The sequence below is a fragment of the Pagrus pagrus genome (assembly GCF_965226575.1).
Source record: "Pagrus pagrus genome assembly, chromosome: 6".
NCBI classification, from domain to species: Eukaryota; Metazoa; Chordata; class Actinopteri; order Spariformes; family Sparidae; genus Pagrus; species Pagrus pagrus.
In genome coordinates, this window is record NC_140190.1 from 10,249,685 (window position 1) to 10,262,971 (window position 13,287).

Consider the following 13,287-nt stretch of genomic DNA (forward strand, 5'->3'; position numbering starts at 1 on the left):
AAGTTTGAAAATGTAAAATACTTGGGGCTGGGAACTCCAAACAGAGATGAGCTACAAATGTCAGGTAAGCTCACCTCTCTCTAACAGACCTGCATCTCTCACCAAACTTAGGGCGAGTGGCATTGTGGGTAATGTAGGCACCAATTTATGACAAGGGTGAAGAATGTGTTGAATGCATCAATTTCTTTTTATAATTTTGTTTCAAACTGTCCATCATGAGTCATACAGTGTTATAAGAGTAGAGGGCTTTGTGTGACATTTCATTGTAAATTTAAAGAATAAATGTTAATGAGATCTTCATACACGTTGTGATTAATAACTACTCAGACAAACAGAAATATCTTATTAACAGTGACTTTAATACAATAATATACATTTGTAAAGCTGAATTTATCACACAATTAAATGTACATACAGAGACAGTGTTGTGTGTTACACATTGATTGGATGTAAAATGGTTCAGTGAGAGGTTGCGTAGTTCAGCGAGCCTTGGCGTAAACTTTGTAGGGGTGTGGTACACGTGTACTTCCCTCGATTCCTTCTGTACTCAGCTCTACGCCTTCAGGAACGGAGAAGGAGAACTTCTGCAGTAAACCAACCAAAAACAGGAACAGCTCCATCTTGGCGAGGCCTTCTCCGAGACACACACGTTTCCCTGAAGAAACACATACGCACACAAAGGTTAAAGAGCTCAGGATAAATATTGTGGTTCAGGTAATGCTTTAGATTGAGGTGAATGTGGTTTACCTGCAGAGAAAGGCAGGAGAGCTTCTTTCTTCACAAACTTTCCCTCAGCATCTAGAAAGTGTCCCGGGTTGAAGTTGTCTGGAGTCTCCCATTCGTTTTTGTCAAACAGCACAGAGGTCAGAATTGGCATCAGGGTCGTACCCTAAAAAAACAAGAAGAACAAAAAAACTTTTTCATTGCTCATAAGTTTTCAATCCTGTTAAGACTTAAAATCACAGTCTACTAAATCCACCTTGGGTATGATGTAACCGCCCAGTGTCGTGTCCTTGGTGGCCATTCTTGGTACGTTGAGAGGAACGATGTTTCCGATCCTCTGGATCTCGTGGATGACAGCGTCAGTGTAGGGCAGGTTGGGTCTGTCTGCCATAGTGGGAAGGCGGTTCTGTCCGATCACTCTGTCTATCTCTGCGTGGACTTTCTCTGGAAACACAAGAAAATTGAAGAAACAGGCATGTGAGTTGTTTTTTGTGATCCACACATGAAGTCCTTCAAAAAGGACTCTGAACTTAACTCAGTTCCCCAGAATTCACCAGTCTTCAGACTGTCAAGAGACCCAGTTTTGAGCTACTGTTGGTCAGGGGAGGTCCCCGACTTTGGTCCAGGCTGAAATATCTCAACAAGTATTAGATGAATTGCCATGAAACAGGCATTCACTGTTAGCTCAATGCACCACAGTACCTAAGTAAAGCCCCACAGAGACCCTAGAATGGCTGTAGACTCAATTAGTCTTGTCTTTGTTGTTTCACAGTTAGCTTAGCATAGGGCCTAGCACACCTACCCTCGACATCAGGGTGTTTAATCAGGTAAACCAAAGCCCACAGCAATGTGGTGGAGGTTGTTTCTGTTCCAGCCAAGAACAGATCCAGGGAGCACATACCCAGATTGGTCTCAGTGAATCCCAGTTCAGGTTCTTTGTGCTATTCAAAAAAGCAGAGAGGACACAGTAGTGAATGATGGGTCAACTGACAGTACCCTCTAATTAATGAAAGAGTATGGTCTAAATCTTCTCTAATTGAAAAGTGTCATGAGATAACTTTTGACAGGAAGCTGACAGACGCAGTGTGATGCAGTCGTTCACATACTTTCTCCATTTCAATGATGAAAGAGTCAATGTAGTCCCGGGGATTGTTGTGGTCCAGGTCCTTCTTGTGACTCTGTATCTCCTCCCTCAAAAAGTCCAGGATGAAGTTGTAGTTACTGAATATTTTGTTGTGAGGACCTGGCAAGTGCTTCATCACTCGAGGGAATGCCTCATACAGCTGCTCGGAAGAAAGCAGTAAACAACCTTTTCACCTTTTTGGATAAAGTATGAGCCTCTCAGTTGGCTGCTGTCTCTGTGAATGATTAAACTAAAAGAAAATTATTGTCTTACCAGACCCCATGTAGAGCCCTCCAGCATAAAAGCTTCGGTTATATACTTCAGCATGACTTGGAATCTGTGGTCGCTGTAGTCAAACCGTTTCCCCATCACCAGCTGACAAATGATGTTGGACACAGCGTTGTTGAAGAGGCCTGCGGGGCTGAAGGGTTCACCTGGAGGAAAGGAGTCCACTGTTTACACAAGTGAAGAGTTGATGCAGCTGATTATGAGCTTCTACTTGTTGTGTACCACCTTTCTCCTTCTCTATCTCCTCCTGCAGATGTCGGATCTCCTCACAGATACGCTGCTCCATGGTGTTTTTGCCCACGCCAAAGTTACGCAAGGTAGTCAAGGCGAAGCGTCGCTGTTTCTTCCATTTTTCACCATTGCTCATGAACAGACCATCTAGACACAAACACACAGAGGAAACATGGTTAATGGTTCAGGTGAACTAGTTTGTGTGCAGCATGACCCTAAAGACAGAGAGAGATTTGCATACTTGAGGATCCTGAGTAGAATCTGTCAGAAACTGCGCTGTATGGTCGATCCACAAAGTTGTCGGCTTGTGTCATAATGGCTTCCTTCACCATCTTGTACCCACACGCAAACACCATCTTATCACTGCCCAGGCGGACGCTGAATACATTTCCATAGGTGTCAGCCAGCTGAAGACAATACATCAAGAAACAGTGATGAACTGCAACACATTACTGCATCATATGAACTTTTAAATTGGTCAAAAACAAAACCTACCAATGTATGATGAGGAACAAACAACAATTACCTGCTACCAGGTGTGGTTGGGTGTGTTTACAGGCAGAATTTCCATTTATGTTTACAATTTGACCACCAGATGTCAGTATCTGCATTTATTTTCTATATAAAAACTAGTAATTTAAATTCAAATGCACTTTTCCTAACATCTGTGAACTACAAGTTAATTAACACTCTGTAGGTAAATTACTTCAAATAACAGAAATGGCATCCAATTTTTAAGTTCAATGTCAAGTTTGTAAATGTTGTCATTGTTCACAAATCCTGATATTGCACAATAGTGTCTGTGAAGGATCTTGAATTGAACTAATAAATTAATCAAATTAATCAAGTTTGATCAAATTCATTCAAATGTCTCAATAAAGTTAACACATAAAAATATAAACAATCACAGGACAAATTATTTAAAAACCAAAACCATTTTACTAAAACATACTACCAAAGCCTTTAGCAGTCATGTCTCTTGTATTATTCCATCCTTAAAGCTTTATAAGGCGAAACCTGCTGTATATTAAACTTTACCTTGGTAAAATACTTGTGTGGATGTACATTGTCCACACTGAACATATTCCCCACAATAGGCAGAGCAAATGGTCCTGGAGGAAAATTTGGAGGATTCCTGTTTTTGAGGAAGTCCGCGATCAGAATGAAAACAAAAAGAAACAGGAAGAGCCCCTTGAGGTCCAGACCGAGCAGAAAGTTATACAGCCACATTGTTGAAGGAGTTAAACCAGCAGCAGAATGAAGGTTTTGAGCTTTTCAACAATATCGTCCTCCTCACTTGACACAGCTTTTATAGTGCTTTGAACTACACACTTCTAATTTGTGATTCAGAGTCTGTACAATGGTTCTTGTTACAGAGCTCTTACATAACCAGCTACAGGCACGCCTCCTTTTCCTTTGACTAACAAGTCATCTGTTTTGTGACCAAACCCAACGTAATACCAGATGAGCAGAGGGTGACGAGTTGATCTGGAAAAGGTGTGCCACTCTGCCGCTGCTGCTGCCGAACCACAGACACACACACACACACAGACAGGAGAAGGAGCAGGTGAGGGAGAAAAGGAGGGGGGAAAAGCAAGTAGGAAGAACCGAACACAGAAAAACAGAAAAACAACAGGACTGCCACAGTAGCACCGTGACAAATATTACTCATGGGGAACGACAGTCCTCGGGGATATAAGATACGATACGACATACTTTATCAGAGTGTCATCATACATATAAGACAAATGACGAGTAGGACAATAATAAAGAAGACATATGCATTTCAAGGCAGTACAAAATAAGGGGAGAGCGCAGCACCAACAGTAATAAATAGTGTAAATTGCAGTATCATTGTACTTTAACATATTCACATTATTCATGTCCAAGTCATCAACAACATATCATCATCACATCAATCAACGTTCATTAAAAAGAAGACATCCACCTGTCACATAAAAGAGCTCTTCAGCTCACTGAAAACACTTTACATCAGATGGTCCACATTTTCCATTCTTTGTTCCAGGACCACATCAAGTGAGTCAGGGATCAAAGTGGATCCTGCCTTCCTGATCAGTTGATCAATCTTATTCCTCTCCTCTGAGCTTCAGCCACACACACAGCATAAAACAAGACACAAGCTGAGACACTCATGCAGAAATGACTTGCTGACATCAAAAGACCTGAGCTTTCTGAGGAACAATGGCTCCAGTGATTCCTTCTGAACTCAGCTCAACTCCATCCAGAGTGGAAAAATGAAATTTCTGAAACAAGCTGACGAAAAACAGGAACAGCTCCATTCTCGCCAGGCCTTCGCCCAGACATGCACGCTTTCCTGACAAACGGGAAGAATAAAAAGCGAGTGAACTGAAAATGTTATCTTGTGTATTCTCATTTTTAGCTACATAGACACACACTTTCTGCATCATGATGATGTTATTCCTTGTGGATCAAATTAAAGTCGGAGTCATCAGTTATGCTAAATGTTTGTCTAAAATACTCTCAGAGATGTCAATCCGACTGCCAAACAGTTCTATACGTAGTTCACTTCCAAACAAGGCTCATTTCTGTCCACTTTGTACTATTTCTCCCCTTTATGCAGCAAATAGATCGTCAAAAATATACAGATTTGTATAAAAGAGTTACAATTGTCACCTTGTAGGCAGTTCTGTTATCACAGACCTTTTAGAATAGGGGACATGATATTGATCTGGTATTTTCACAGCAGACATTTTGACATTATCTCAGGAAAAGCAGGTGAAACTAACACATCGAACGATGGCTCAGTTTCTGTAAGGGTCGCACCTGTGCGTTTCTTGCCACAATGAGCTAAGATGTCTGCTGTAAAACGATTTCTCATATTTTTTTTGCATTAGAAAGGAGAAGGAGCTTTAAAAGAGTTATTTGCAAGCCGCAAACATAACGCTACATAGTAGGTCTATGCCTTAAAGGGGGAAGTCCACCGATCTTACACACGGAAGACTTCAGGTTTGCTGCCACAGGCGTATGTGCAAAAAGTTAGATGTCACTTGAGGCAGTGTTGGCGGGGTCTGAAGACTACAAGTTTGAAAATGTAAAATACTTGGGGCTGGGAACTCCAAACAGAGATGAGCTACAAATGTCAGGTAAGCTCACCTCTCTCTAACAGACCTGCGTCTCTCACCAAACTTAGGGCGAGTGGCATTGTGGGTAATGTAGGCACCAATTTATGACAAGGGTGAAGAATGTTGAATGCATCAATTTCTTTTTATAATTTTGTTTCAAACTGTCCATCATGAGTCATACAGTGTTATAAGAGTAGAGGGCTTTGTGTGACATTTCATTGTAAATTAAAAGAATAAATGTTAATGAGATCTTCATACACGTTGTCATTAATAACTACTCGGACAAACATAAATATCTTATTAACAGTGACTTTAATACAATAATATACATTTGTAAAACTGAATTTATCACACAAAATTAAATGTACAGACAGAGACAGTGTTGTGTGTTACACATTGATTGGATGTAAAATGGTTCAGTGAGAGGTTTCATAGTTCAGCGAGCCTTGGCGTAAACTTTGTAGGGGTGTGGTACTAGTGTACTTCCCTCGATTCCTTCTGTACTCAGCTCTACGCCATCGGGAACGGAGAAGGAGAACTTCTGCAGTAAACCAACCAAAAACAGGAACAGCTCCATCTTGGCAAGGCCTTCTCCGAGACACACCCGTTTCCCTGAAGAAACACATATGCACACAAAGGTTAAAGAGCTCAGGATAAATATTGTGGTTCAGGTAATGCTTTAGATTGAGGTGAATGTGGTTTACCTGCAGAGAAAGGCAGGAGAGCTTCTTTCTTCACAAACTTTCCCTCAGCATCTAGGAAGTGTCCCGGGTTGAAGTTGTCTGGAGTCTCCCATTCGTTTTTGTCGAACAGCACAGAGGTCAGAATTGGCATCAGGGTCGTACCCTAAAAAAACAAGAAGAACAACAAAACTTTTTCATTGCTCATAAGTTTTCAATCCTGTTAAAGGTCCCATATTATACTGTTTTTCATCAATTCCACTCAGCTGTCAGAGGTCCAACAACACTGTATTCGAAATATATTGCCCCCAAACCCATCAGTGTTCCTGAATATCAGCTGTCTAAAAGTGGCTCTACTGAGCTCTACTTTAATGCTAATGAGCTCTGTCCTAACACACGCCCCTCTCAGGGAGAGGATGCCATTCACGCTAGCGGTAGCATGTGCTAATGTTTACGGTGGTTGTATCACTATGGCTCGGGAGATGCTGTCGTTCAACCACACCAGTTTGACCCAGAATCGGACCCAGAAGGAGAGGCTCAGAAAAAAACAGACTCTGCGGCTGCAGCAGGACTCCCCAACACAACCACCCGGCTCCCATCCCCCACTGACCTGCAACAGGTAACAGCTAAAAACAGCTAGCGAAAGCTGTGTTTGTGTCCAACACAGTCTCCAAACTCTTGGACACTGTCCGCATAGTCTCTGTCTCCAGTCTGCACATGTTTCCAGCCTTTTCACTGTGACAACCAAGCTCCCTCATAATATTATTAACATTAAACTCGCTTCAAACGCCGTTGCATAGAGGACTGAAGCTGAGCTAACTAGTTAGCCAGTGTCAGGCTGACTTCACCATACTCGTAGGCAACTGTAAATACTATCAAAACGTGGCGACACTCACCTGTGGCTCGGGTGCAGTTGCTGGGTCCCATATGGTTGAGACTGATCCTTTTAGGAGGGTCAGTGTCGAGGCAAAGCCAGCTTTGTACTGACCCTCGTTACTGAAGCTGTCCGATGTGAAGTGGTTAGCACACACAAACAGACTCACAAGAACCGTAGCCGGCATGTTGTCGTTAAAAATGAAACGCAACCACTGTCTCTTCTGTAGCTGGGACAGAGTATAGGCACTTATGTTGATTTTTACAAACAAAAACTGCGCTTCGACACAGTGCTTTTGATAGCGTAATGGCGGATCTCCGAGACGGTAGCGCTGTACCTGGTGGGTGGACACTGTGGGTGGGATTATTCAAATTGCCGGTCCTCGACATCGACGACCGGCCGAAATTTGACTCGCTCATCCGGAAACTGCAGGCAAGACACTGTCAGGAATCTGTATCTCACTCAAGAAAGCGCGGATGGTCTTTTTTCAAAGTTTGTATGCGTGTGGCAGCACCATAGACCCTAAATAACACCCCCAATCCCAGAAAAGGTGAGTTTTTCATAATATGGGACCTTTAAGACTTAAAATGACAGTCTACTAAATCCACCTTGGGTATGATGTAACCGCCCAGTGTCGTGTCCTTGGCGGCCATTCTTGGTCCGTTGAGAGGAACAATGTTTCCGATCCTCTGGATCTCGTGGATGACAGCGTCAGTGTAGGGCAGATTGGGTCTGTCTGCCATAGTGGGAAGGCGGTTCTGTCCGATCACTCTGTCTATCTCTGTGTGGACTTTCTCTGGAAACACAAGAAGTTGAAGGAACAGGCATGTGAGTATTGTTTTTTGTGATCCACACATGAAGTCCTTCAAAAAGGACTCTGAACTTAACTCAGTTCCACAGAATTCAACAGTCTTCACACCTAGGTGCAGAGACTGTCAAGAGACCCAGTTTTGAGGTACTGTTGGTCAGGGGAGGTCCCGACTTTGGTCCAGGCTAAAATATCTCAACAAGTATTAGATGATTGCCATGAAACTTTGTACAGGCATTCAATGTTAGCTCAATGCGCCACCGTAGCTAAGTAAAGCCCCACAGAGACCCTAGAATGGCTGTAGACTCAATTAGTCTTGTCTTTGTTGTTCCACAGTTAGCTTAGCATCAAGCCTAGCACACCTACCCTCGACATCAGGGTGTTTAATCAGGTAAACCAAAGCCCACAGCAATGTGGTGGAGGTTGTTTCTGTTCCGGCCAAGAACAGATCCAGGGAGCACATAGCCAGATTGGTCTCAGTGAATCCCAGTTCAGGATCTTTGTGCTATTCAAAAAAGCAGAGAGGACACAGTAGTGAATGATGGGTCAATTGACAGTACCCTCTAATTAATGAAAGAGTACGGTCTAGACCTTCTCTAATTGAAAAGTGTTATGAGATAACTTTTAACAGGAAGCTGACAGACGCAGTGAAATGTGTGCGATGCAGTCGCTCACGTACTTTCTCCATTTCAATGATGAAAGAGTCAATGTAGTCCCGGGGATTGTTGTGGTCAAGGTCCTTCTTGTGACTCTGTATCTCCTCCCTCAAAAAGTCCAGGATGGAGTTGTAGTTACTGAATAATTTGTTGTGAGGACCTGGCAAGTGCTTCATCACTCGAGGGAATGCCTCATACAGCTGCTCAGAGGAAAGCAGTAAATGAGAGAAACTTTCACTCACATCACCTTTCAACTTTTTGGATAAAGTATGAGCCTCTCAGTTGGCTGCTGTCTCTGTGAATGATTGAACATAACTATCTTACCAGACCCCATGTAGAGCCCTCCAGCATTATAGCTTCAGACATATACTTCAGCATGACTTGGAATCTGTGGTCGCTGTAGTCAAACCGTTTCCCCATCACCAGCTGACAAATGATGTTGGACACAGCGTTGTTGAAGAGGCCTGCGGGGCTGAAGGGTTCACCTGGAGGAAAGGAGTCCACTGTTTACACAAGTGAAGAGTTGATGCAGCTGATTATGAGCTTCTACTTGTTGTGTATCACCTTTCTCCTTCTCTATCTCCTCCTGCAGATGTCGGATCTCCTCACAGATACGCTGCTCCATGGTGTTTTTGCCCACGCCAAAGTTACGCAAGGTAGTCAAGGCGAAGCGTCGCTGTTTCTTCCATTTTTCACCATTGCTCTGGAACAGACCATCTAGACACAAACACGCAGAGGAAACAGGGTTAATGGTGCAGATGAACTAGTTTGTGTGCAGCATGACCCTAAAGACAGAGAGAGATTTGCATACTTGAGGATCCTAAGTAGAGTCTGTCAGAAGCTGCGCTGTATGGTCGATCCACAAAGTTGTCGGCTTGTGTCATAATGGCTTCCTTCACCATTTTGTACCCACACGCAAACACCATCTTATCACTGCCCAGGCGGACGCTGAATACATTTCCATAGGTGTCAGCCAGCTGAAGACAATACATCAGGAATCAGTGATGAACTGCAACACATTACTGCATCATATGAACTTTTAAATTGGTCAAAAACAAAACCTACCAATGTATGATGAGGAACAAACAACAATTACCTGTTACCAGGTGTGGTTGGGTGTATTTACCGGCAGAATTTCCATTTATGTTTACAATTTGACCACCAGATGTCAGTATCTACATTTAGTTTCTATATAAAAACTAGTAATTTAAATTCAAATGCATCTGTGAACTACAAGTTAATTAACACTCTGTAGGTAAATTGTTTCAAATAACAGAAATGGCATCCAATTTTTAAGTTCAATGTCAAGTTTGTAAATGTTCTCATTGTTCACATATCCTGATATTGCACAATAGTGTCTGTGTGAAGTGTCTTGAATTGAACTGATAAATTAAATTAATCAAATTAATCAAGTTTGATCAAATTTATTCAAATGTCTCAATAAAGTTCACACATAAAAATGTAAATAATCACAGGACAAATTATTTAAAAACCAAAACCATTTTACTAAAACATACTACCAAAGCCTTTAGCGGTCATGTCTCTTTTATTATTCCATCCTTAAAGCTTTATAAGGCGAAATCTGCGGTGTATTTAAACTTTACCTTGGTAAAATACTTGTGTGGATGTACATTGTCCACACTGAGCATATTCCCCACAATAGGCAGAGCAAATGGTCCTGGAGGAAAGTTTGGAGGATTCCTGTTTTTGAGGAAGTCCGCGATTAGGATGAAAACAAAAAGAAACAGGAAGAGCCCCTTGAGGTCCAGACCGAGCAGAAAGTTATACAGCCACATTGTTGAAGGAGTTAAACCAGCAGCAGAATGAAGGTTTGAGCTTTTCAACAATATCGTCCTCCTCACTTGACACAGCTTTTATAGTGCTTTGAACTACACACTAATTTGCTATTCAGAGTCTGTACAAAGGTTCTTGTTACAGAGCTCTTACATAACCAGCTACAGGCACGCCTCCTTTTCCTTTGACTAACAAGTCATCTGTTATATGACCAAACCCAACGTAATACCAGATGAGCAGAGGGTGATTAGTTGATCTGGAACAGGTGTGCCACTCTGCTGCTGCTGCCACGCCCACAGACACACACACACACACACACACACACACACACACACACACACACACAGGAGAAGGATCAGGTGAGGGAGACAAGGAGGGGGGAAAAGCAAGTAGGAAGAACCGAACACAGAAAAACAGAAAAACAACAGGACTGCCACAGTAGCACCGTGACAAATATTACTCATGGGGAACGACAGTCCTCGGGGATATAAGATCACCATACATATAAGACAAATGACGAGTAGGACAATAATAAAGAAGACATACGCATTTCAAGGCAGTACAAAATAAGGGGAGAGTACAGCACGAACAGTAATAAATAGTGTAAACGTCAGTATCATTGTACTTTAACATATTCACATTATTCATGGCTACAGTAGCAACGTTCAACAGTACAGTTTGGCTGCAGTCCAAGTCATCAACAACATATCATCATCACATCAATTAACAGTGACGGTCAGGAACAACGTTCATTAAAAAGAAGACATCCACCTGTCACATAAAAGAGCTCTTCAGCTCACTGAAAACACTTTACATCGGATGATCCACATTTTCCATTCTTTGTTCCAGGACCACAACAAGTGAGTCAGGGATCAAAGTGGATCCTGCGTTCCTGATCAGTTTATCAATCTTATTCCTCTCCTCTGAGCTTCAGCCACACACACAGCATAAAACAAGACACAAGCTGAGACACTCATGCAGAAATGACTTGCTGACATCAAAAGAACTGAGCTTTCTGAGGAACAATAGCCTGGACAGGGCACTTATAGATATAGCACTTGTAATCTGTTTCCAGTCCAGCCTATTATCCACAAGGACACCGAGGTACTCGTAAGAGGAAACCACCCCAATGGCCTCACCATTAATCAAGACAGGGGTCAAAGCATCCTTTTTCTTAAGCTTCACATACTGGGGTCATTTTGAGCATCCTTCAATAATAAGCTCCTTGGTCTTACTGATATTTAAAATTAAATGGTTCTCTGTACACCGTTTGAAATGCCATTTATGTTCTGTTGGTAAGCCAGGTGTTTTTGTGGATGTAGCCAACAACAGTAAAATCCTCAGAAAATCTTTGCAGGTGACAGCCAGACTCAACCTGCAGACTGAGGCATATGAGATGAATAAAAATGGGGACAGAGCAGCAATGGTATTGGATACATGACCATCAAGCTTCACATACTGGGGTTGAAATTTGAGGTTTTCCAGAACCCATGTGACTGTGCTGTCATTTATGTTGAAATCAATAAGCTTTTTGGCTAAAATGTGTGAGTGTATTGTATTAAAAACAAGACTTGTGACCTGCTGACTCTGAGTGGCTTCCTGAATGTAAACTGGAGTGGGTCTTAGTATGCAGAGACCAACCTGCTAAAATGCCCCAGGACAACTCTTTCAAAGCATTTCATAAACTGAGAGGTCAGAGCTATGGGCCAAAGTCCATAGACTTTGATTTCATCTTCACAACGTGAAGGGTATGAAGCCAACAATACAAAGTGCACTGGGGAAAAAAGGCATCTGAATGATAACTGTTTCCTCTTGTGTGTAATGACAATCAGAGATAGAGGCTATATTCTCTTAGAAATAATGGAAATGTAATGTCAAAGGTTATAAGGTATTTTTTGCGACACAGCTATGAAATTTTGCATTATGGTCATTGGGCAGAAAAAGCTGATGAATGCCTGTTTTTTAAAACCACTGGAATCATTTACTCCCCCCTGAAAAGCCTCCGGGGCAAGCAAACAAATCTGGTCAGAAATCTGGTTACGCAATTTAGAAAGAGCATGTAAAGCTGAAATGTTCACTGATGAATTAGCTTTCATTATTGAGCATGCAAATACTGTATTCGCACAATAAATACTGTTTGAGGCAAAGACAGGATTCAAGCGAACAAGCCAAGCGACTGTTGTAGCTTCAACCATGAAGCTCTGTGAGATGCGACGACTTAAACCAAAAAAAGTATAAATAATAGAGGTAAGTTGTTAGGCTATGAGTGGAGGAAAAGTCTTGTTGGGACCCACAGATGAAGTCATTCATTGTGGATTTAAAAATGGACTCTGAACTGAACTCAGTGTCCCAGAATTCCCCATTCTTTACACCTAGGTGCAAAATTCAGCTTTGAGCTACTATTGGTCAGGGTGACAGACCCCCTTCTGATCAGAAAGTCAAAACTCCAGCGCCTTCCATTGTTCTTTCTCTTCTCTTCTCTTCTCTTCTCTTCTCTTCTCTTCAAGCCTCTCTTACTCTAACGCCCTCCACTCCTTCGACTGCAACCACCAGCACCTTTTCTTCAAAGACTGATAAGGTTGAACTGGGCTTAGATAGCATAGCATAACACGGCTAAGCACAGGACTTTAAACTCTGGTTGATGTATCTCTGATTAATAATTAACTTAATAACTACAACCAATATTACCAGAACAGCTAGTAATGGTCGAAGGATTTTGGAGCTCTTGACAGAGTAGAGGTTGGCAACATTCACTCTTGTACAATATTAAATAGGCAGCTCGAAGGTTCAAAGGTCTTTTATTTACACAAAGATAAAAACACACTAACTAACATGTACTATATACAGGTGTGTGTGTGTGTGTGTGTGTGTGTGTGTGTGTGTGTGTGTGTGTGTGTGTGACGTGACGCCAGGGTATAGAAGATGGTTACTTGCATGCAAAGACCCTGAGTCTGTGTGAAGCATCATTCGACTAAGGTCAAATTAGCCGTCTAGGAAAGCAAACTA

General features: G+C 42.1%; 2 protein-coding genes across 2 annotated transcripts; both read right to left on the reverse strand.

Annotated features, from left to right (window-relative positions):
- Nucleotides 1–340: 340 nt before the first annotated feature.
- Nucleotides 341–3,787, reverse strand: LOC311258967 (cytochrome P450 2J6-like). Its single transcript, XM_084355703.1, has 9 exons — nt 3,404–3,787; nt 2,607–2,772; nt 2,360–2,512; nt 2,120–2,280; nt 1,830–2,006; nt 1,526–1,664; nt 980–1,167; nt 748–889; nt 341–655 (listed from the first exon to the last, which is right to left on the reverse strand). Exons 1-9 carry the CDS (start codon nt 3,593–3,595, stop codon nt 480–482), a joined length of 1,494 nt encoding a protein of 497 aa, XP_084211829.1. The 5' UTR covers nt 3,596–3,787; the 3' UTR covers nt 341–479.
- A 1,746-nt stretch (nt 3,788–5,533) lies between these two features.
- On the reverse strand, nt 5,534–10,374 carry LOC311258968 (cytochrome P450 2J6-like). The gene is made up of 9 exons (XM_084355704.1): nt 10,092–10,374; nt 9,299–9,464; nt 9,052–9,204; nt 8,812–8,972; nt 8,511–8,687; nt 8,198–8,336; nt 7,632–7,819; nt 6,174–6,315; nt 5,534–6,081 (listed from the first exon to the last, which is right to left on the reverse strand). The coding sequence occupies exons 1-9, from the start codon at nt 10,281–10,283 to the stop codon at nt 5,906–5,908; spliced, it is 1,494 nt and encodes a 497-aa protein (XP_084211830.1). The 5' UTR covers nt 10,284–10,374; the 3' UTR covers nt 5,534–5,905.
- Between the last annotated feature and the right edge of the window lie 2,913 nt (nt 10,375–13,287).

Excerpts from the sequence above, each read along its gene's own strand:
- LOC311258967 (XM_084355703.1), bottom strand. The coding sequence starts at position 3,595 with ATGTGGCTGTATAACTTTCTGCTCGGTCTGGACCTCAAGGGGCTCTTC. Across the intron at positions 2,513-2,606 it reads ATTCTACTCAGGATCCTCAA|ATGGTCTGTTCATGAGCAAT; the intron begins GTATGCAAATCT and ends GTTTGTGTCTAG. Across the intron at positions 2,007-2,119 it reads AGGGCTCTACATGGGGTCTG|CTGTATGAGGCATTCCCTCG; the intron begins GTAAGACAATAA and ends TCTTCCGAGCAG.
- LOC311258968 (XM_084355704.1), bottom strand. The coding sequence starts at position 10,283 with ATGTGGCTGTATAACTTTCTGCTCGGTCTGGACCTCAAGGGGCTCTTC. Across the intron at positions 8,688-8,811 it reads AGGGCTCTACATGGGGTCTG|CTGTATGAGGCATTCCCTCG; the intron begins GTAAGATAGTTA and ends TCCTCTGAGCAG. Across the intron at positions 6,316-7,631 it reads GCGGTTACATCATACCCAAG|GGTACGACCCTGATGCCAAT; the intron begins GTGGATTTAGTA and ends TTGTTTTTTTAG.